The 23,912-nt window shown below is 35.0% G+C and overlaps 2 protein-coding genes, 2 long non-coding RNA genes and 1 pseudogene across 5 annotated transcripts; all 5 read right to left on the reverse strand.

The window, feature by feature from the left end:
* Window positions 1-1,089: 1,089 nt before the first annotated feature.
* LOC131598101 (uncharacterized) lies at window positions 1,090-6,383 on the reverse strand. Its single transcript, XM_058870735.1, has 9 exons — window positions 5,885-6,383; window positions 5,362-5,798; window positions 4,361-5,276; window positions 3,936-4,271; window positions 3,069-3,803; window positions 2,748-2,966; window positions 1,791-2,648; window positions 1,235-1,719; window positions 1,090-1,095 (listed from the first exon to the last, which is right to left on the reverse strand). Exons 1-9 carry the CDS (start codon window positions 6,381-6,383, stop codon window positions 1,090-1,092), a joined length of 4,491 nt encoding a protein of 1,496 aa, XP_058726718.1.
* A 2,732-nt stretch (window positions 6,384-9,115) lies between these two features.
* LOC131599973 (uncharacterized) lies at window positions 9,116-9,646 on the reverse strand. Its single transcript, XR_009282965.1, has 3 exons — window positions 9,397-9,646; window positions 9,259-9,300; window positions 9,116-9,176 (listed from the first exon to the last, which is right to left on the reverse strand). It is a non-coding gene; the product is annotated as an uncharacterized LOC131599973 (long non-coding RNA).
* A 215-nt stretch (window positions 9,647-9,861) lies between these two features.
* Window positions 9,862-11,538, reverse strand: LOC131598102 (uncharacterized). Its single transcript, XM_058870736.1, has 7 exons — window positions 11,254-11,538; window positions 10,913-11,170; window positions 10,733-10,851; window positions 10,528-10,655; window positions 10,350-10,440; window positions 10,117-10,273; window positions 9,862-10,026 (listed from the first exon to the last, which is right to left on the reverse strand). Exons 1-7 carry the CDS (start codon window positions 11,389-11,391, stop codon window positions 9,862-9,864), a joined length of 1,056 nt encoding a protein of 351 aa, XP_058726719.1. The 5' UTR covers window positions 11,392-11,538.
* A 7,833-nt stretch (window positions 11,539-19,371) lies between these two features.
* On the reverse strand, window positions 19,372-20,806 carry LOC131598103 (jasmonoyl--L-amino acid synthetase JAR6-like; annotated as a pseudogene).
* Window positions 20,807-21,684: 878 nt separating this feature from the next.
* Window positions 21,685-23,733, reverse strand: LOC131599974 (uncharacterized). Of its 2 annotated transcripts, XR_009282967.1 has the most exons (3): window positions 23,623-23,733; window positions 23,438-23,557; window positions 21,685-21,915 (listed from the first exon to the last, which is right to left on the reverse strand). It is a non-coding gene; the product is annotated as an uncharacterized LOC131599974 (long non-coding RNA). The 2 variants fall into 2 exon arrangements; XR_009282966.1 differs by lacking the exon at window positions 23,623-23,733 and having other exon boundaries at window positions 23,438-23,607.
* Window positions 23,734-23,912: the final 179 nt, after the last annotated feature.

The raw sequence follows: 23,912 nt of genomic DNA on the forward strand, positions 1-23,912 counted from the left end.
TATTGGACGGTGGAAAAGTTGCAGGTATGTGAAGAGTCCATTTAGAGTGTTATATAAGTAATGTGTAGGAAGTTTGAAAGCACTAAAAACTGAAGCATTCATCATTACTCTGGAACCAATAGTGTAAGCTGGGAATTTCTGAAAAGATGGAAGGAAGAGTTGATCAAGCAATGAGAGGTAAAGGTAAACATATCATTTGAAAGTTTGCTCTGTTACATTTTGAATTTAAAAGTTATATATGGTTGCATGCAGGCGAAGAAAACTCGGTGAACCAAATGGCTGTGGGGAAAGCTGTCACTTCTGATAACTCTGTGTATGTTTGAATTAGCTTATGTTGAGTATACGTTTTATGCTTGAATTTAGAATGTTTGATAACACATTTATTTATTGACCATGTTGTTTGTTTGTATAATGTTCCAGATGCCATGAACCGGTTGTTGAGGATTTTAGTTTCCATGCAGAGCAGCCTGCTAAGTTACAATATTGTATCTGGAAGCAAGATGTGGCCAATGGGAAGATGGCTCAGTCATGTCTTCTTGTAAGTTATTATTCGTTTTAAGCTTATTGTCTTTCCCTATCAGTTAATGGGATTATCTAATGTTGTTTTATATCAATATTGCAGGAAATTCCTGAGCATGTTGTGGCAAGTCGCTGGCTCCATGGAGCAAGGTTTGTAGATTTGGTTGACTGGGAAAGGGAAGTCAGGTATGAATGTGAAGTTCATCATACCGAAAAGGGTCAGATGTTCTTAGGGCGTGGTTGGTACAAATTTGCCAAGGAAAGGTGCCTGCTTGATGGAGACTCTATGGGCTTCAGCGTTAAGGATCCCATCAGCAAGGAGATACTTGTAACAATGTTGAAAAATTGAAAATGATGTAAAAGTTTGTTATAAGTATCTAACTCTTTAACTTTTTGTAATTCTCTAGTGGACTTAGGTCCACCTTTATATTAATATATAAGATTTTGGTATTTAGATGTTATGCTATATATATATATATATTATTTCTGTTACTTGCATTGCTAATATGCTGTTAGTAATATATATTACTGCTGTTACTTGCAATACTAATATTCCGTTAGTAATATATATTACCGCTGTTACAGATTTACTGTGATTAATTTTTAAAACTTAGACATTGTTAAAAACTTCTTTATACACAACATTTGTAGTTTTCTCCCTGAATTTCTTTTCTTCATCATGTATCAGTATTTTGATTCCCTTTTTTGTTGTTACTCTTGACAATGCGACATAAATCTGGCCATGTGTGAATACATCTTTCGGTAAGTACAAACCAACGTTATCCAATGACTGTCCTTGTGATTTGTTGATTGTCATAGAATAGGAAACTATAATAGGGAACTGTCTCCTATTCAGTTTGAATGGCCATGGTGATTGGGATGGTGACATGTCCATTCGAGGTATGTAAACCAAATTTCCCAAACCTTTACCACCCATTATTGAAGCCTCGAGTACATGGGCTGCCATCTTTGTTATACACAGCCTTGTGCCGTTACACAAACCTTCAGCTTGATCTATATTTCTCATGAGCATTATAGGTGTCCCAACCTTTAGTTTTAAGTGATGGTTTGGCAACCCTGATGTTCGGAGGGAACTTAGAAATTCTGGCGTGAGGATATCAACTACTGCTGGGTCATGAATCTCAGACTTGTCAACTGAATTTGCGCTGTAGTAGTCACGAATCTCTCCTGCATTGTTGACTGAACAGAATTAGTAAAAGCAAAAATTAGATTAATATAATCCATTAAATTATATATTTTTGTTGCTTAACCTGGCATCAAGTTAAGTATATGGTCATTGATCTGATCAACAATCTCCAGTGTAGAGGCAAGTATCGCTCGACTTTTAAGGTAATCAACACATTGGAAATTATTTATGAAATCAGGGTATGTGGTATTGACAATGGCCACAATTGGATCATCGAATTCTGTTATCAGAATATCAGGTGGTATGTTGATTTCGGCGGTGCCGTCATTAGGCTCAGATATTCGGCCCTCTCCTATTCTTAAAAGCCAATCTGAAAACTGTGCTATCTCATTTTTGTTAGTCTGTGTTGATCCTGTTCGTAGCCGCATGTTTCTTGTCAATGTTAATACCTCAGCTGAATTCCATATGTAAGATGCATTTATGGCACAGTGTACAATATCGGAACGACTGCCTCTGGGGACGACAGGTAAAATCTGTCTGAAATCGCCCCCGAAAACATCAACCTTTCCACCGAATACATCAGTTGAATTTTTGTCTGCACTCATAACATCTTTCAAATTTCTGTCAAGCGATTCTATTGCATACTTATGCGCCATTGGTGCCTCATCCCATATTATAAGCTTTGTCTGTCGTAACATGTCTGCAACATCATCGTTGAATTCAACCTTGCAAGTAGAATTGTCCATAGTTGGTACCGGTATCCTAAACTTTGAATGTGCAGTTCTACCTCCTGGAAGTAACAATGATGCTATACCGCTAGTTGCAACAGTTAAACATATATCGTGTTTTGATCTTAAAGCAGCTGCGAGTGTTCTCCACATATATGTTTTTCCGGTACCACCATAACCATGAAGGAAGAAAACGGCAGGTTTCTGAGACTCCACAGCGTGGATGATTTTTTCATAAATACGTCTTTGCTCATCTTAGGAACATAATATTGATGGTAGAACGGTGTTAAAATAATTGATTCATAGAATTTCAAAGCGTAAAATAAAATGAATTTAATTGACGCAATAGTTACCTGTAAGAGCAGCAAACAGATTTTCAAATTCTGAGTTCATTGATGCTGTATCATAATTACGCTCATCATATATGAGCCTGTTTCCCAACTGTTCAAGAACATAAGCATCCGGATATGGAATAGGACTAAAATCCTTTAGTGTCCTTCTATTTGCTTGAAGCAGTTTCTCAATTTCTATTAAAGTCAAATTTTGTAACTCTTCTTGTGCGAGGACCAATTCTGCATTGATATGAGAAATTGAGTTATAATACTTTTGGTAAGTCATCTGTAGGTTGTTATTAAGAAATTGTTTTGTTTGCTATTTTATTATGTCTAACAAACCTGGATTTGCAGCCAATGCTCTTTGTGTATGTAAGACACCATCAGATAATAGGAGCCAAGTTTGTTCCCAAACATGTGCAGGGCGATTAACAACACCAGACAAAAGCATGATAACAAACAGTTTTCGAAGAAAATGACCAGTCCCCCAATGACTTGCCTCCTTTATAGTAGCTATGTATTCTTTGTCGTCTTCAAAAAATCCCATTGCAAAGCATGCATCTCTGAATGTATCATACTGAATGTTATCCACGATCCTGATTTCCTCATATGTTGTTGGTCCTTTTGCCACCGTCAACATCATGCGCAGGTAAAACAGTTCACCAGTTGTTGGCGGAACCCATATGAGACGTCCAATGGTGAAGCCTTTTTTCCGCGGTTTCCATTCTCTCTGTTTTTTGTGATAAACAAACTTTGAGACAAATTGACCATAAGTTAATGTTTGTGCCTCTTCATATTTAGCATTTGCCACCAGCCATGCAGTAAACATTGATTCAGTCACACTTGCAGTTTCCAACACATTTTCCATGCGTGCATAATCTGTATAGTATATAGGTTTCTCCCCAACCAAATGATAGAACATACGTTCCACAACTGGTTTTCTGCCATGAATATTGTAAGAGTAAATGCGCCAGCATGCTTCACTGGGAGAGACATACCTGCAGTCGAGATATTGTTGGATTTCATCAACAGGTTGATTGCTATTTGTTGAAACTGCTGCTGTTATTCTGTCATAGCCTTTATTGATATATTTGAAAAGATATTTTATGGAAGTACTCTGATTACACCATTCCATGTTTATATGTGCCTGGTATTTCATAAGAAATCTGGTGTTATATGGAACCACATGTCTGTTGTCCAAGGTGATACCATTTTTTTCAATAGTGAAGGTTTTTGATTTTCTCCTATACAATGGATATCCCTCTGCATCAATAATAGTGTGTTCAATAACCTTTTTGGGATAGTATTTAGAACATCGTCCATTCTTCATACATTGTGAGGTCACGCGCGCAAGGCCACGGGGTCCATGCATCATATGTGCCTTAACCAATTTGTATAAATTGGGATGAACAGTCGGGTCGGGAATTTCAGCAGAAATGATCTTGTCTATGTCAGATGGTGTTGGGTATTTGCTCTGAGGGTGTAGGAATATCAAGATGTGAGCATGTGGCAATCCCCGCTTTTGGAATTCAATGGTGTACATATCTATTAAATTGAAAGTTAGTTTGATGTAATATTTTGGTACTACACAGACACATGATTGAAAAGTAGTATAATTAAATGAAACAACTTACATGCAATCACTTTTCCAATGACATGGTGTTTTGTAATATCATCCATGAGGGTATCAAACTTTATTTTGAAAACTTTTGAAATGATATCTGGCCTATCATGGGGTTGTAGACCTGTGCCTGACAATGCTCTTTTAATTTCAGGCCAATTTGGGTTGCAGGTAAAAGTAACAAATAAATCAGGGAATCCCAATCGACTTGAAATGGCCATACCGTCAAAATATAGTTGATCCATATATCTCTTGCTACCAACAAATGTTGATGGCAGAACAACTCGTTTTCCTCGCTTTTGGTGTTCATTTCTTGTATCGCCATCAGTTTGAGCGGCCAAATTATTATATTTGCCCACTCTTAATTTCGATTGATTATCTCTCAACCAATTCAGTCGTTCGGATTCCATCATAGCATAGCCGTCGACTAAGAATTGTTGAAATAGGCGTCTTGAGTAAAGTAGTGTTTTTGCCTCTTTGCGACGTTGTTGTAACCGGTAAGAAAACCAATCCTTAATGCTTTGACGGTTTCTCCTAGTGACCTCAGTTTCATTGCGATATCTGTGCATTATATTTTTCCTGTAACCATCTTCCCCATAAGGAAATATAAGAGGATACTGATAAGCCAAATATGCTGGGTGAAACTCATCTATTCGTTGCAAACCACCATTGCGGCGCTGAATTAAGATGTCCCTTTTATCAGCAGAATCAATGTCTCCCACAATGAGTGCAGCCACTTCTGAGACAGTAGGTTTGTTGTAAACACGGCCATCTTCGGATCTATCAGAAATAAGCCTGAGTTTTAAATCTGTGAAAGAATTTGTCCTTAAAATATCCCTTGCCATTCTAAAAGCTTTGGCATGAACATTGTGCTCATCTAACATCATCTTGAGCTTTTTGACAACCGGTCGCTCGATGCCTTTGTGTCCCTGTTTATTTTTCACAGCCATGAATAAATAGTTTAACAAAATATTTTTATAAAACAATTGTGTAATTATGTCTGAGCAAGCTTACTTGGAACATTCTGTGTTCAACTTCATTGTCCGTGTCATAGATGTATAATTGAGCATATTGCGGAGGTTGCCCTGTTTCTGGCAGCAGTGTACCAATTCGATGACAGGTCTGACCCTGCAGTCTCAAAGTAGGGGGTCCTCCTCTTTTAGAGTATGTTGTGTCGAACTTCATTCCAGGGGAAGTGAATGAGAATATTGCGTTGTATGTTCGTATGTTAGCCTGGTAGTTTTTACTATCTGAATATGTTTTATTAAATAGAAGATCTTGCAACACCTGTGGAGGTTGTTCAAGGAACGGAAGAACAATTTTTCCTCCACGGCAACAACGATAAAAGCGAGGAGTTGCTGTAATTTTGTGTCTATTCACTTTTTCTTGGTACCACATACATGCTTGGCAGTGTGCGCATTCATAACTTTGGTCGCCAATATCGTAATATTCTGAAAGAAGAAAGCACAATACTGAATATGTCTATTAACAGAAGAAGTGTACATCATTTGGTTATCAGTGTATGATATGGAAATACCTTGAAGATGGGCCTCCTGTAATTGTGCCGGGTCTGAATCTTCGTCAGAGTCGGAACTATTAGAAGAATTTAAATTATTGTCAGAGTTGGAGTCATCATTGTCTTGATAATGAGATTCAACAGACATATTATGATTTGAGGTAGATGGATGATCCATGGACTGAATTGACATATTATAATTTGAAGTAGATGCATGATCCATGTTCTGACTTTGACTAACAATGTTGTTTGTATTTTGAACCCTACTAACTTCAGTACTGAACAAATTTCTCAATCTTTTTCTGTTATCCAAGATTATTTTCCTTCTCTTTCTAGCCATAGCCGTTTCAATAGTGGTTTCATATGTTACAGAGGATGTAAAATTATGATTTAAATGGGAAGTGAGGTTGCTTGATCTGACACGGTTTCGATAATCCCTCTTTGCTTTAAGAATAAGCTTTCTCCTCTTTCTTGCAATGGATGTTTGAGGAGCGGTGTTTTTAACAACATCTGTTTCCATCACAAACACAAAAGTAGGATGAATAATAATACTACAAATAAGATTGATTTGTATAGATTTATGCACACAATATGAGATGTATAGCATGCTACTTCATGGTTTTGAATACTAAAAGTTTACAGTTTCTAATTGAAGGGGAATTGGTGGGTTCAAATGTCATGAATGCAGTGTTGATTTTAATTTTTCTTTCATACTTGAATATATATGAAGTTGGAACTGAATATGAATAGAATGATGGTTATAGATTTAAATTACCACTTATCCCTCCCTTATAACTGTTGTGTGTGTTAAATGTATTTAATTTAATCTATACAGGTTATTTATAATATTTTATTTGATGAATGTGTTACTATTTTAAAAAGACTTTAAGTCAAAACTAATATTATAAGTAAATAGAAACTGAACAGTTAACCCACTTTCTGCATGTACCAAGTACTTGTTTCCTATTGCACTTAATAGAAGTTTAGCATTGCAACTGCCTGCGGTTAGGGTTTCGACAATGGCATCTTCACACGGTGGTCCTTCTGTGCGGATACCCTCTGATGATGAAAATGATTTCAGGTATGAGTAGATAATTTTATTTCACCTTTGCTTTGTTGTACAAAATAGGGTATATTGGTATACAAAATATGGTAGTGTGGTAATAACAGTTAACAGCATTTAGTGATGGGTGTAGTATCAATATAGCTTAATGTTGTATTATGTGTGGTATTTGTCAAGAAATCAAATGTGACTGAATGACTATTGTTGTTTTTTATTGTTGGATTGTATATCCCGTCGTTGCTCGACATATGACTACTGCTTAGTAAAGAATGCTTCATATGCGGTTTGTTTTTAATCCATATTTGATGTTGGAACAGCGATGATCAGGCAATGAAAATCATAGAAGATTTGGTAAAGGAAACAGGGTACGATCCTAAGGTGGAAAGAAAACGCAGGAATAAACAGCGCAATGTCACCCCTGGTCGTGTTGTGTCGAATGTTGATGTTGTCACACAAAATAGCACAAGTGTTAAAAGCAATCCCAATGCAGGACCTATAAAGATAAAAGAGGAATCAACAGACATTGACACAAATGAAATCAAAGTTTCTGAAGTTGGTGAACCAAGTGGATCAAAAGAGGGTAAGAAACAAAAGGGTAAAGTGGTTTAAAAAGCAAAGGTGGGTACAGACATTACTGTAGACAGTTCTACAGGGGCTCAAAAAATTTTCTGGAACACCCATGTTACAAATGCTAAATCTACACAGCAGAATGTAATGGTAAGGAGATATTTGAATAATAGCATCATGTTATTGAAAATGTAAATAGTATATATTGTTAATAGTTACCTTATTTCCTGTATGCAGCATTTCCCTAAGGAAATCGCCAAAAGATGCCTCCGTCGCTTTCAAGATGAAATCAACCTGCTGGATGTGAGGACGAAGAACATTGTTACCTATCAGGTTCACAAAGCTAACTGAAAAGGAATACCCCAGCCATATGAAAAGTACATGGCCCTGGGATGGTACGAATTCGCCAAATCTCTTAACCTGCGTAATGGGGATACAATAGCGTGGAGTATGCTGCGATTCTCTCCGTATATCTATGTGAAGGTTGAAAGACAATGAAGAAACTGCTGCTATTTGCAAACCGTGTACTATACCTGAATTTTAATGGTTATATTATATGTTGGGAATGTTATTTTGGTACATTGTGTTATATATATTCTGCTACATGTTATTTTGTAAGCACTTTATCCAAAATGGGAACACAGTAATATTGTGACCATTAGAAGATCTAATATATAATCGTTTTCGGGACAAATTTTTTAAGTTCTCCTATTATATTCTATTAATCCGCTCTGATATGCTGTTAGTTAAAATGAAATCTGTCCCATAATATTGTATCAACATTATACTAAGATCAGACATAAAATTATTTATTGATAGTTAACATAGTCAAATGTTAAAAGTTCTGGTGTTTGTTTGTGAGGCACAATCCATGTTTTAGTTTACAATGTAATGACAGAAAGCTTAGATTTTGCTAATCCAAACAAACCGTTCTTTGCGACATCATTATTGTAACTACATGCAGTAGAATATTCATTAGTATATTACGGTCAATTTCGTACTTTCTATTGTAAGGTTTATATCGTCGAAATAATAAAAAAGCAGCACCCCGTTATAAGAGGTATAGTTAAAATGGAATGTTTGATATATGATCAAAAAGAATCAAAATAATTAATAATAGTATATATAATATGTAGTTGAATTTGAATCATTTGAATATAATAAGCCACACAAACCATTGATAATTCTTAAATCAAATTGAACATAACAGAAGCACATAGCCAGTATTCATGCACTAATTATTACAGAAAATGAAATCACACACATGATTAAAAGCAAAGGAAACTAACATTCAGTTTTTATAACAAACACCTAAGCAAAACACACACGAAATAAAAATAGATCTAATCAATCTTCTCCATTTTAATTATCTTCTTCAGCTTGTTTGATGACAGTTCTCCATCATGTAATCCGTCCAAATCAGTGGATTCACTTGATGCAGCAGGAAGATGCCTCTTACCACCAGGTGTGACAGCATCAGGCTTGTGTTCAGATGTAATTTCCAGGTCCTGCAATGCCACGATGAAGACTATTAGTTAGGAATATTGATATAAATGTAAGTAGGTAAGTGTTAGGAATATTGATATAAATGTAAGTAGGTAAGTGTGTTGCAGTGAGACTTACTGTAACCAATTCACAGTCTTCATTGGCATCTGTTTTAGCCTCATCAACACTCTCTTTAATCTATATATTGTTAAACACAGTTTTCAATATAATATAATCACAGGAAAAGTAAAAAAATGCATACACAGTTTAAAATTTCTACCTCCAGAGTCTCAGGTACGACAGTTTGGATTGGAATAGGTTCCTTGAGAATTTACCAAAGAAAAACAAAATCAGGCAAAAAATTGTTATAATATGAAGTCCTCTTTTATAAAACAAATGTCAGTTTATTAAAGCTGACCTCATCTGTTCCCCATTTTTCCTTAAGTTGCTGGATAATAGGATCATTTTTTATAATCATAACGACGGAACAGTTCTTCCAGCGTGGATGCCACTTAACCTTCATAGCCATTTCCAACTTCAACAACTGATCAAGTGCTAACGGAAAGTCCAATGGATCAGTAATTCCAGCCTATTTAAACAACTGGCCATATTAGTGTACACAGAGTATTGGAAAGTACATTCTAATTCGTCTGCACAATATAAATATAACCTGAATCATAGTGTTACGAAGTTGCGATGCAGATAAACCCAACAACATTTCACATTCTCTGTTCCAGAAAACAAAATTGCAGCTTTTGCCCCCGTGAGTAACCTCAATCTCAATCTTATACCTGAACATCATAAGAAGTCGTTCCGTCAAAAAAGCCGACAACAAAGAAACATCACAAACATGACAGAAACAACATCTATTAGGTGAGAACAACTAAAACCTAAGGACTTCAGCCATGGTTTCATGACCACCTTCACACTCAAAGGGGGGGCTGTCCCCACGCGCTATAGATTGACACATATGACAGGCACGATAGTACCATCCAAACGGAGATGCTACTAATAATTTTGTTGTAGCGACAGTAGCACAAAATGTAACCTGGACAAATAGACGCCAAAATCAGAAACATGTGACGCACTAAACAATGAGGTTAGAATTATGATAATATAGGAAAATAGAAAGACATACACCCGTAAGTTGAATAATCTCAGCAATAGGCAAAACAATAGCCTTTGAGAACAATTTTTGCACAGGAGTGAGCTGTTGATTTTCAGAACTTTGGGAGGAATATTGGGAATTCCCTCCAAGTTGTTCAGACAGGGATACCCTGCTCTCCTCAGGCATTCTGCAGAGCATGGATCATTATCAAATTCATACATGAAAAAAATAATTGCACAAAATGGATGACACTATCAACATACCTATCAATAAAGTCTTTCATGACAGGAAAATCAGCATCAACACATAAAAGGGTCACATTGTAGGTGTTTGTCACAGACAGAGGATACTTTCCTGCAAATTCAAATTATACCTTGTCAATATATTTATCACAGATTTTGTAGTTTTAGTATTAATTTAAAAAATAAGTCATGGAATAACCTTCTTCCTTCACTTTGGCATACTGAAGCAACACAACTGTAGGGAGTGATTCAGCAACCCTAACTTTGTTAAAATTGATGAACTGATCCGCGTATGATTCCCACAGAGTGCAGTTCAACATGTTGTTGCTAAACCATGATCACAACACATTAAGATATATAACATGATTCATATATCAGGCAGTCTAATGTATAAAAAAACAAACCTGTGGTCACGCAACATCATGCTAATTTGCTGCTTCTTTGCACCCGACTCAGTCTGTGCATAACCAATACTATCCACCATTCCAACGACATCTGAAATAAATTTATTAATTTCACACGGCTAAAATGCATCAAAACATGAGATAATAAAACAGCCAAAAACCATACTCACGAATCAGAACATGTTTGTCAAACCTCCCTGTTATGATGTCGGAAAAACTTGTAAATAAAATCGATTTCGGGGGTATCTCATGTTTGTCTTCATCAAGAACAGACGTTCCAGCAGTAAACTTTATCATATATTTGTGTCCCGATGCCCTGAACGCCAGAACATAAGGCACCACCTTAAAATTAGATACAGTATAAGTATGCCCTAATAAGCATTTTTCGGTGAACACCGACACATGCGGTGCTGGAACAACAACATGAATATCATCTCCCTGCAGCAGAAACCAAAAAATGATTCAAACTATACAAACATAGGTAAATGATAAACATACTGAAACATAAACAGGGTAATCACCAATTTGTCAACAAAGATCATTTCAAAATGTTCCTTGTTGTTGGAGACAACATTCCATCTGTGGTGAATCCTAACAACAATCTTCCAAAGCTCTTTTCCATCATTGATCTCTGCTATTCTCTCAACAGGCCTTGACATGATAATGCAAATTCACACTGCACTGAATGATAACCGCAGAAGTTAGCAAGCATGGAAAGAGAAGAATGAAATCACTGATAAATAGGCAAGCCATTTAAACAGGTAATTACTGCAATTGTGCAGTTTGGAACGTGGATAGGCACACAATAATGGACCTTACATAACTGCAACAGCACGAGAAGCTGGGAGGGTGAAACTCCCACAGCAATAACTGCCGCAGCCCACCATGCAGATGAATGATCAAAAATTCAGTATTAACCGCCAAAGCTGATGTGGATTAACCATGGAACATATGCTGATGTGGATAGCCTAAGAAAGTCTCAAATGGTAGACTTTTCTTATATGATAGATATATGAAGTGATGTTATTATCTTCTTAATGAATGTATAGTAGTGCTATTGAAAAGTTACATCAAGAAAAGAAAATAGTTATATCCAAATTTATTTAAAATTAATTAAAATTCTTAATATACGTCTGTTAATAAAACTTTTCAAAATATTTTTCTATATTTTATTTATGAATTCAACATTTAAAATCATTACATAACCTCTATCAGTAACATCAATTTAAAGTGGATAAATAAAAACTGAATCACAGTATTTTGTTATTACATTAATGCTGTATTGCATAAGTAAGTTTACATTTTAATGAGTTTTCTTGGGTGTGAGTACCATACCCAAATGTAGTTTAGTTATATATTTTTTAAGATCTTGGTGGAAAGGAGTATCCTTTTCGGTTCTAAAAAGGATGATTCTTCTAATTGATGTGTAGTAGGGATTGTTAAGAAGATTGGAACATATCTCTAGACTTTTTTTTAGGTAGACCCTTGGATAAGGAGTATACCCCTTAAGACAAAGTTTAAGAGACTTTACACCATCTCCCGAAGGAAAAAATGACATTGTCAGTGAGATTGGTACGTATGTGGGAAGAAGGGGGGATTTCTTGGGACCTTAGTTGGAGGAGACCATTCTGCGTTCATGAAGAACCCATGGTCTCTGATTTCTTCTTTGTTCTGCATGAGGTTAGTTTAGTGAGGTGAGTGATAGGTGGGTTTGGAGACATGTTAGAGATAATATATTCTCTATGGCTTTTGATTATCTAATTGAAGTCGCCTTTTCTCTTCACATGTGGACTCTTTATCTAGGGAGAATCCAACTTTTTCCCTTATTTGGGATACTTGGGCTCCCTCTAATGTGGTGGTATTTTCTTGTTAGATTTTGCAGGACAAATTTCTAACTAGGGGTAGTTTGTTCAAGTGGAAGGTCATTTGTTGACCCGAAGAGTATCTCTTGTATATTTGGTGAAGATTGGCTTGAATCAACCTCTCATTTATTTGTTACATGTAATCTAACTTCTAGGGGTTGATATAGAATATTTAGGCGGTTAGTGGTTCCGTTGGCTATTCCTAGGAAGTTTGCGCTTCTCTTTGAATTTCTTTCTTTAAGTGATAGGGCTATGTATAATGGAGGTTTCATTTTGATTTGTAATGTAGTGATGTGATCCATCTTGTTAGCATGCAATAATAAGTTGTTATCTTAATTGTCAACAAAGATGAAATAGTTGGAGGATAAGATATTTTTTTTTGGCTTGGAGTTGGTTTCTTAACATATCAATATCAAACTCTCTCTCATTCTTCTACTGGCTTTAGAACACTAGTCTTTTTGTTAGTGTCGTACCCTAATTTTTTTCCAAGATTTTTAAATTACTTTTGCATACCATTTGCATTAGGTCAAGTATTACTTCATTTGAAATTGCAAAAATATTCTAAACACACTACATGCATTATATGTGAAATGTATTGTTTAAAATTCATTAATTTCAAGATAACTCCACTAAAAGTCAACCAAAATACAAAATAAGCAATATTTAATTATTTGAATAATTTCGTGGTGTGTATCATTCCAAATAACTTCCTATCATTCATTATATGAATTTTTCATCATTCCAAATCAAAATTAAACATAAAAATAATGTTAAAGTTGACTAAAACATTCAAATTATTTTGATTGATAGGGCTGGCTTGCTCCTCCTATTTTTGTTTGGCTGATTTCGTCTGGGCCTCCCTTGTGGGCTTGAGTGCAATTCTTTTTTGCACCCCCATTTCCTTTTTGTATGCTTTTTATTTATTTATTATTTTTTTGCTTTTATTTTTAGAATAAGGGCCTTAAGCCCATTTAATTTTTTATTTTTTCAAGCTCTTGTATTAATAGTGCATCCCCTTCCCTTTTATTATTTATTTTATTTTGTGTATTTTTTTATTTCCTTTAGTTGATGCACGATTGATAATTGATAGTTCAAAAGATAAAATAATCTTAAAATTAACTTTTCAAAAATACTAAAAATTAAAGATGCTTGATCAACATCAAGTACATCTTTAAAATCACGCCAAAACCTTTCCTAACAAAAAATCAATCGCTTAATATCCATTCGCAAATAAAATCAATCTTTTAACAAAAAATGTTGGATCAACATTAAGCCATTTTTTAACCATTTCGCAATCAAATTTTTATCGATTCAAAAATCAAACGCTTGATCAACATCACGTTCATTTTCCAAACTTAAGAAATCTTCAAATGTGCGAGTAATAACATTTTTCGCTTGAATGTGATTGAGGCATAATCTTCGAGAATCTAGATTATGTTTTATCCATTCTAAATGTGATGGACACACAATGTTCCTTACTCCCAAGGCTAGGTAGCAAGCAATGTTTTTCTCTCGGATGCAATCTGGGAATCTTTCGCTAAAATCAACAACCCACAAACATTTGCTACCCATAACTCATAGCCTTGAGTTTCCCATTGCACCTGAGAATACGTAAGAGCGAGATTCAGCTTCTTGTCGGGCACCATAATAAACAACCTAATTTACCCCTTTTCTTTCTTTATACAATATCCTGGAATAATAAGAAGAAAGACAATAAACAAATCCTAACACTCTTTCGCAAAATTAACTAAATGGCTTCTGACTTTCCGTTGTGTACAACGGATGTGAGGGGTGCTAATACCTTTCCTTCGCGTAATTGACTCCTGAACTTGAGTTTGATTGCGAAGATTATTTTTTCGTTCTTCAAGGGTTTAATTGACATTTTCCATTTCCTTTTGGAATAAATAGATTTCGGTGGCGAATCTGCTGTATTTTGAATGTTCGTTACGCTTTGGTATTTATCACGCTATGATAGTTGGCGACTCTATTGGGAACCTTAAGAGATTCAAGCCTAGTTTAATTAACTTTGTGATAAATGTTAGCATTGTTTATATGCTATCCTTTACTGTCTTTGGATCGTTTATCTCTTATGTTTTATTTTTGTTGTTTCTTTATCTGATGTATAATTCTTATATGATGTGGATAGGATTTTTTGGTTGCTTGTACTTCGAGCGGAGCTCTACACCCGAGCTTGGAGAAAAAAAACTAAGCTTAAGATGGTGTTTGTATAATGTTGACCTTCGAGACGTAAGACTCATTTGGCTGATATGAAGACCCCGTCTAGAGTAGATCCTCTTCAAGGTATTATTGTCTAATGAGTATTCGTGTTATAACGGTAATATTTTCAAATAGGATTTGAGACTCTAGGGACCTTTTAGAACCCTAAAATTTTTTGTTAGGGCCGATGGTTGTGTAGCATCGACCTACTTAATGTAGGTACCGCTTGGTTGACGTAAAGACCCAACTCAGAATATATTCTCTTGAGAGTATTGTTGTCTTATGAGTAGTCATTATGAAGACAATGTTTTCAAATAGGGTCCATGACTTTGAGAATCATGTCTAGAACTTTGGAGTCGATGGCTGTGTAGTGTTGACCTTCGAAACGTAGGACTCATTTGGTTGATGCAAAGACCACACTTAGAATAGATCCTCTTGAGGGTATTGTTGTCTAATGAGTAGTCATTATTGAGGAAATATTTTCAAATAGGATCCGTGACTCTAGGAACCTTTTAAACCCTAGAGCCTGCCTGTGAGGGGATTGTTGGTTAGATAGATCCTAAAATCCTCCTACCTCGAGAAACTACACGTGAACATTTTGAAATTGTATCATACGTGCCATTATGCATCCATGCATAACATAACATTTCATTTCATAAAAAACATTTTGCATATAAAAAAACTCATTCAATTCCTTTCCACTCTTTCCATCCTAACAGTTAACAAAGCAAGTTGATTACATAGCATTTGCCTCGAACTTGAAGTATGTTTTGAAAACCCATGGACGAACTTCAGCAAGGCCATAAATTGTTAAGAGAGGAGGTTAACCATTTGAAAAAGCCAGATGGGCCAGATCATGAAAATCCTACAAGTTTTATTAAAGGGATGCAATCTTCCACCAATTGTTACAGCTGAAATGGTTAATACCCAAGGTCATTGGAGTCTGAATGAGAACCAAAATCAAATCAGAGAAACATGGCTCCATTCGGCGTGATTCCCATATCATACATTCAGATCTACCTGTTCTTGATCTAGAACTTATTGGTGACTCCTCTGTCTAATGATCCTTTTTCAGCACCATATCCAGCATGGTACAACCCAAATGTGACATGCAAGTACAATGAAGGGGTAGTGGGACATTGCCGAGATACTTGCATGGAACTCAAGGATAAAATGCAAGAGCTGATCGGCAAAAAGATGATTAATTTCAAGGAGAGTAACCCGAACGTCAAGAGAAACTCTTTGCCAGGACATGGTGAATGAAGCAAGCATGAGAAGTTATCTCATAAAGCTAGTGGATCACACAGGAAAGCTCATCATCGATGTTGATAATCATTAGGCTATTGTTTTCATTTTCATTTTCAATTTCATTGTTTGTTAAATTCTATTTACTTTTAAGTTTGTTGGTTTTTGAATAGTAATATTAATGAAATGAGCATGCATCTTTTGAATTAATCATTTCATGTTCATTTGTTTTTCTTCTTTCCTTTTTATCTCATAAAATAAATAAAAAAGAGAGAAAAAGAAAAAAAACAATATCAATATTTCTTCAACCTCAATTTCTTCATCAGCTTTTTTTTAAGCAAAGATTGGATGTAGGATGGTGTAAACAAATGCTCAAAATTGCTAAAAATTTGATTTTTAATAAAATTTTGTTGATAATGTAAGGCATCGCTTCAATTTCCAAACACTAAGGAGTTAAGGAGGTTTAACCAGGTACATGGTAGTTCTTAGTTAATTTGACCGTGCATTCAAATTTCAAGAGAAAACATCCCATATGAGGTTCAACCACATCTTCTTCGTTGCACACGTTATGTAGTATTGAAGACGTAGTGAAAATTCAAATGCTAGGAAAACATTTAAAGTAAACATTAGCAACTTTCTCGCCTCATGTGTTCATCTTCTCTAGATTGATACTTGGAGGAGATCCATATATCTTTTTCAAAGTATCCCACATTTTCTTGAAGGTTTTACAATAACGAACATCAAGAAGGTTGTTATCCTTTAAAGACATTATTGTGAAAATTTTGGATTTAAGATCTATATCTATTTTTGCCTTTTCTTCTTTGGTCCAAAGAGAATAAGGTTTTTTCGTTTCTTCATCATTTACTTGATGAGTAGGGTAAATCAGACCATTGATTATGATTTTCCACAAATCATGATTAATACTTTGAAGAAGTATTTTTAATCTCTTTGTCCAAATATCTAAACTATATATTTTTACAAGGTGGTGGTGTGTTTAAAAATGATCTAGTGTTGGAAGTCATCTTCCTCCTGGGACGATTAGTCTTTAAACAACAGTTAGGCTATGATACCACTTGTTGGATTCAAGACTTCACACATAAGAGGGGGGAGCGGGTGAATTGTGTGGTTTAGAAAAACAGGATTTTGAAAATTTTCAGCAAGTCAAATCAGAGTTTGAAAATATTTTCTAATTCTAATTAGCGAAAAGTAAATATATATAAAGTGCAGAAATTGAAAATTCATATGATGGAGAACACAAAAAATTATAGAGGTCCAGTTAAAAACAAAAAGGACATACTCCTCTACCAAAGACTTGGTTTTGAGAGTTTTCAATAATAGTTGAGAGATTTTAGTAGAAAATACTCACGAATCCCCTTATATAAGAAAATGATGGTTGTCCTTCAACCAAATGATACAAGACGATTGATATGGGTGTTTGCGTCTTTTCTCTAATAACTTGTTGAAAGTGAACTGACCAAGCTTTCTTCCCAACTGTAGATAAAAGCAGTTAGTCTTTTCTCCACGAACACAGACCTTGTAGCGATTAGTATTCAAGTTCCAAATATCTGAACTCAATTTTGGAACAAATTATCAAAACTAGATAATCCTCAACTTATATATATATATATATATATATATATATATATATATATATATATATATATATATATATATATATTGGAACAAATAACACAATCACAAAGAATAAGCTTTTAATGAGTTTAACTTAAAACCACACATATGATCTCTCTTTGAACAATATTCAACCAAAATTTATAAACACAATTACCTTGGTGAATTTATACAACTCTACCTTTTAGAATTACAATGATGACCTCAGTCACAAATGGTACTTTTCTCACAAAAGCATTTGGCTATAAGAGCTATTGAGAGAAAGTTAAAATAAAACTTAGAGAGAGTGTGCGTGAGTGTCACTACATAAATTCGTGTTTTAGATGATTTGAAATAAGAAAGGGAGCCTCTATTTATAGGCTTGAGGTTCCCTAAAAAAGAAAATAGCATTTAAGCCAAAAGCTGTTATTTAATCGATTGACACTATTTCTAATCGGTTAATTTTTGAAAATCAATCGTATATTAGTTCCCAAAATGGAAAAATAAGATATATAGCCATTGTATAAAAGTTGTGTGCATTCAACTTACCTTGTGCCTTAAGTTCGCGCCAATCTAATCGGTTAGCATTTTTCTCCAACTGATTAAATATAGTTAAAAATTCTTTTATGGCTTTTTCACTGCTCCCATCCTGTTCTATACAACTTCTATATATTTTTCAAAGTATTTTCGTTTGGTAAATCATTTGAGATAAATGTTTAGTGTTTGTATGTGCTTATAGCTATGTACTTCTATGAAAAAGTCTATTTGCTTTTACATAGTTTCACCTACTAATTTAAGACATTTACTCTAAGCATTTTTCGGTTGTAATCTTTTTGCGTTGACACTTGCTTGAGATCTCTTGAGGCTTTTGATAGAATCCAATTTGTTTGCCTTTATCTGATAGTCATGTTTATCAAACCTTTATATTCATGACTTGCATCTTTAACTGCTTAAGTGCATTGTATGACTTATCATTGGTTGCATCTTTATCATGATCGATGTCTATGTAATTTTTTTTATAGTTGTCATCATCAAAATATGTTGTCTTGATAAAAAGTCTATTACCTGCAAAATAAGGTTTCACACGAGGTACTTTTCACAATCGAGCATCACAACCTAAGTCATTGATCATAACCTAACTTTATCTTTTCTAATCCTTTTAACTTTGCCAAGATCCTAGGTTAAAACACATTCATTCTCATAAAGTTTGATCATTTACTGTTAATTTAATGCATGCATACCATAATATAAGTTATATAGCATCTAAGATAGCTTAAAAATCATCAAACAAGTGATATTTTATATACAATCAAGCATTATAGTAATATATGATCAACTACAATATACAAAGACCACACGCACACACAGGCCCGACCCAAGGGACAGACAAGCTAGACAATGGCTCACTACTAATGCATGACGTTCAGTATCTTTCAAAGATCAAATGGAGAGATATACCACTTCACTTCCAAAAACCAAACACTCACTCATCATACATGTTCCTTATTGATGGTAGCAATGAAAGTAATTAGCATACTGCTACGAGTTGTCAAACATAAAACACCAATAGAAACTTTAAAGTGTGTGATACTTTCTTAAGCCAACAATATGAAGGCAAAAACTTAATATGAAACCTGGAAATATGCATAGTTAGTATGCTTGTTGGTAACGTATGGGAATGTAAATGTATTGATAATTCACAAATTAGTATAACACGTCCTGACTACAAAGCAGAAGAAAAAATAATTGCAAAGTTGCAAACTTAAAAAGTAAAAAGTATGCAATTTGAGGAAGAATAGCATAAGTAGCAAGTTCAGGAGCTACATTAGGGTTCACATTTGAACCAATCCAACCTTCCGAAGCACCATAGTCAGATGTCAACAAAGGAATTTCTCCAGCATAGTGTCTTAAGTTTTTCAAATAAGGCTCCATCGAACCTATCATGATCCCTTGAATATTCTTAACATTAGGGAAAAGTTCTTGGATCAATCCATACTAATTACTTAATCCCGTGCATTTTTTATTGATCAAATTAGCTTGTTCGGGATTTGGTTTTAACAATTTAGACATAGCAGCTATAATAGATGGAATTGTGATTCTACTACTAAGAACACCTTGTTTGATATCAGTAACGAGTTCTTCCCAATCTTGTTCAAATTGTCTGAAAGCATAGACAATGCTATGTGCAAATGTTGAAGAAATTGAATGAAGTTCTTCTCTAAAAAGAAGTCCACATAAGAGGTGGCAATAGAGTGATTGGTGAAAATCAGGACTGAAGATAACATCGTCTGGACTACAATTTGGAGATTTAAGAGCCTCCAATAATGGCTTATAACCAGGACTTTTAAACAAATGTTCCGTCGCTGATCCAAACACCACACCCCCTTTTATTTGTGTAAAATTGTTGCTGTATATAAAATTCATAGCTTTGCCATCTCGAATAGGAAACTCCCTATAAAATGGAAATTGTAAGTTTCTGTAAATTCAAATTAGTGCATGGTATCTGTTACAATGTTGTGTGTACTGAAAATGTCAATGTTGCTATAAAGAAGTTAGCACCAACAATTTAAATTGAATTAATACGTAACGGACACCAGACATTTCTTTAGTACGAGGAGTCGATTCTACCTAGCAAAAAAAATCAAGTTGAATTAAAAATAAAGTATAATAGCTACTTCTATAGGCGAACGAGGTTTGATAAATATGGACCGTGGTTTCAAACACTTCATCATTCCATGGAATAAATTTTTGTTTCCCTTGACTAGTACCTGAACTGCAATGGAGGAATAAAATGGAAAATCTGCACAAGTTTGCTTAGCCGAGGTCAAGCGCGCTTCAATAGGCTCAAAATAAGGATGAGAAAAATCATCAATTTGGTTTTCATTTAGTCATTGTTAGATAGAACATTGAATAAGCTTTCCAACGCTTCGAACCGAGCGCAATTCGGAGTTACGGTTCTCAAGTTATGGCGAAAACAAAATTTGATTTTTTCTGTTACTCGCTTAGCGATCTAATCTCGCTAAGCGAGCTAATCTCGCTAAGAGAGATTGCCTGAGACAGCAGCTCGTTAAACGGGACAAAAATCACATTTTTTAGGTTATGTTTTGGGGTATTTGTTCCCAACTCATCAAACTCTCATTTTTAGGTTAGATTAGGTTAGAAAACAACTATGAAGCTTGCATTTGGATGATTAGAGGTGGATTGCTCATCAAACGGTGCTGACAAACTGGGAGATTTTTGGTTTATTTCTCTTCTTCTTTGTGTTTTCTCTTATAGTTGGGTTTTGTGTATGTATTTACTTTGAACTCATGTATATTTGTCGCCCATGACGTTATATAAAACTTGCTTTATAAATCTGTGTTGATTGTTGTCTTAGATTTTTGCTCTGTGCTCGGGATTTGAGTTTCTTTAGAGATAAACTTTTTGAATCCTTATCTAGGATGATTATCTGTTAGTTTCTGAATTCTAGAGATAGATTTAGAGCTGACAATCACTTGTGTATCTGTCCTTAATGCTTTTGTGTTTGACTGGCGCGCGAGAGATCGCCGACGTGAGAATACGGATGTTCTTGGGACTTTGTGTTAGAGATAACCTTAGTTGTGAGTTGATCTCGTAGGTGCTCCAAAGAGGGATACTGATGTGAGGGATACATGATGACAAAGATGAGTATCGTAGGTTCAGTATAACTGGTCGATAAGTTTAAGTTTGTGAGAAGTAAATTATATACAATGCTTGATAAATCTTATCTTTCCGAAGAATGAATTCTTTTTGTGTTAATAATTACTTTTTCGTTTTTATATTTTTGTTCATTCAATCTCGAGCTCAAAACCATAGAAATCGTTGAATGGCATTCTACAACCATCTATGTGGACACGATAATTGTAACACCCTTCTAAACCCCCGATAAATTAAATAATATTTTCAGAGTAAACATGTAATTAAGAGCGTTACAATTATCTCATATAAAATAAAACATCTGTCATGCTGTTCTGAGGAACATAAACAATTGCAAACATGTTTAAAACACAGCGGAATACTTTATTAGTTGAATAATCAAAACCATCATCTACCATGTTTAAGGCATAACCAACATTATTCAACAACAAAACCAAAACTAGAGTTATCATCCAACTCTAGACACACCCGTCCCCCAGTGTTACAAGAGCAGAGCATGACACCGACACAACCGAACTAAACGAAGTAACTCTACGAGTTATCCTCACCCAGCACAAGCCGCTAATCCTTAATCTGAAAAATAGTCAACAGTAAGGGTGAGTCTCATTCGCAATTAAACAATGTTATCAGTTCATAAACGATAAAACATCAACAGTATAATATTCACCCAACATCGACATATATTCAGGCTATACACACATACATCAAACACACAACATTATAACATTGGACAACTTCCATTCATGTTATAATAAATCAAACACCTAATGCAATGCAACTACATGCATGTGGTACCAATCATGGGACGAACCCATCTCACCAATCCACCATCGTCAAGGATACGGCGACACCCACTCACTAATTCCACACAATGGGAATTAGCTACCACTGATCCACCATCGTCAAGGATCAGCCACATAATGATTATGAAATGCATGTATCAACCATAACATGCTCATCATCCACATAGGCCAACCAATGTCATAATCATCAACCAATATAGTAATCAATAGCCACACACACAGTTATGCTATTCCCAACCAAATAGAATAAATATTTTACATCAACAATATATGTATAACAACACCAATTACAACCACAACATCATAACAGATATAACATCCACCACACAGTGCAACAACAATAGCACCTCTCACAATCGTGTATCAAGTACAACAAATCAACCCAACAACAACAGAGCATTTACGTCATCATTCATCAAAACACATGATAACCATATTTTCCATGAACAACATCCATTTGCATAACAAGCAGGAGCAATCACATTATAACAACACATATCATTGCACATATTCAATTATGCAACCAACAATTTATTGCACCTCATCAATTATGCAAAACAAGAATAAACCACATTTGGAGAAAACGATACTTTTCAAAATAAAATCAAGTTATTGTTGTTTTATTTATTTCACATGGTAGAGCATTCAATTTAAGGAACAACTTCCAAAACGGCGTCTAAAACGGATTTACGGTTCAAAAGATACGAATTTTTGAAAATAAATTTTTTTTCGTAAAGGCTGCAGCGTAACGGGTTACGAAAAGGCGTAACGGGTTACGAACAACAATTTTTCAAAAAAAGCTTCAGCCGTAACGGGTTACGAAAAGGCGTAACGGGTTACGAAAATAATTTTCAAAAAAACAGTTTCAGCCGTAACCGGTTAAGAACAACACCGTAACCGGTTACGAACTCGTAACCAGCCCAAAAACCCCATTTTTCACATCCGTAACCGGTTACAAATGTAACCGTAACCGGTTACATCACCTGTAACATCCAAATAAGCACTTTTGACAGCAACTTATCCCCATCCAACACAAACCAAATCGAATCATTTCGACCATACACGAAAAACATAATCAATTCACAATCATTCCATGTTATTTCACGTCTCAACAACACATCCAAACATAATCAAACATCACGATAAGCATTTACACATAATCTATCAATTTGAACCTGAATGTCAAAATCCCAACCTAGAACATACTTCTCTATTGAGTCAATACCATACAAATCTTAATCCTATCATCTACAATCCGATAATAGAGGTTAATCGGAAGAGTCCCCCCTTACCTTAGCCAAGAATATGGACTTTTCCCCTTCTTCTCCATCAAACCCGTAAGCCCTTTTTCTCCAAATTCAGCAAGAATCTCCAATCTTCAAACTCACTTATCTCCCTCTTCGAGAACCTCCCTGACACGAATTAATATATCAAATCGAAGGAAATTTCGTGTAGAATCCGAATCTTCAAGAATTACCTGATTTGGAGTTACGAGCAGGAAGTTATGACCCATTTTGTGAAGGCTTCCAAATAGTTGCGAAAATAGCTTTTGCCCATGAGTTCTTCTTCTCTCCCTCTTAGGTTTACCTCCTATATTTCTCAATTTCCTCTTATTTTCTTGTTTTATGAAAACATAACATAATTTAGTATTGGGCTCCTTCACACTAACACCCCCACATTACTAACTCCACCAATGGCCCAACACTACATTTTATTATTTCTCCCAACATAATTCCAATAAAATGCTAATTCAAATTAATTAATTTA

Source organism: Vicia villosa, linkage group LG4 (assembly GCF_029867415.1).
Source record: "Vicia villosa cultivar HV-30 ecotype Madison, WI linkage group LG4, Vvil1.0, whole genome shotgun sequence".
Classification (NCBI taxonomy): Eukaryota; Viridiplantae; Streptophyta; class Magnoliopsida; order Fabales; family Fabaceae; genus Vicia; species Vicia villosa.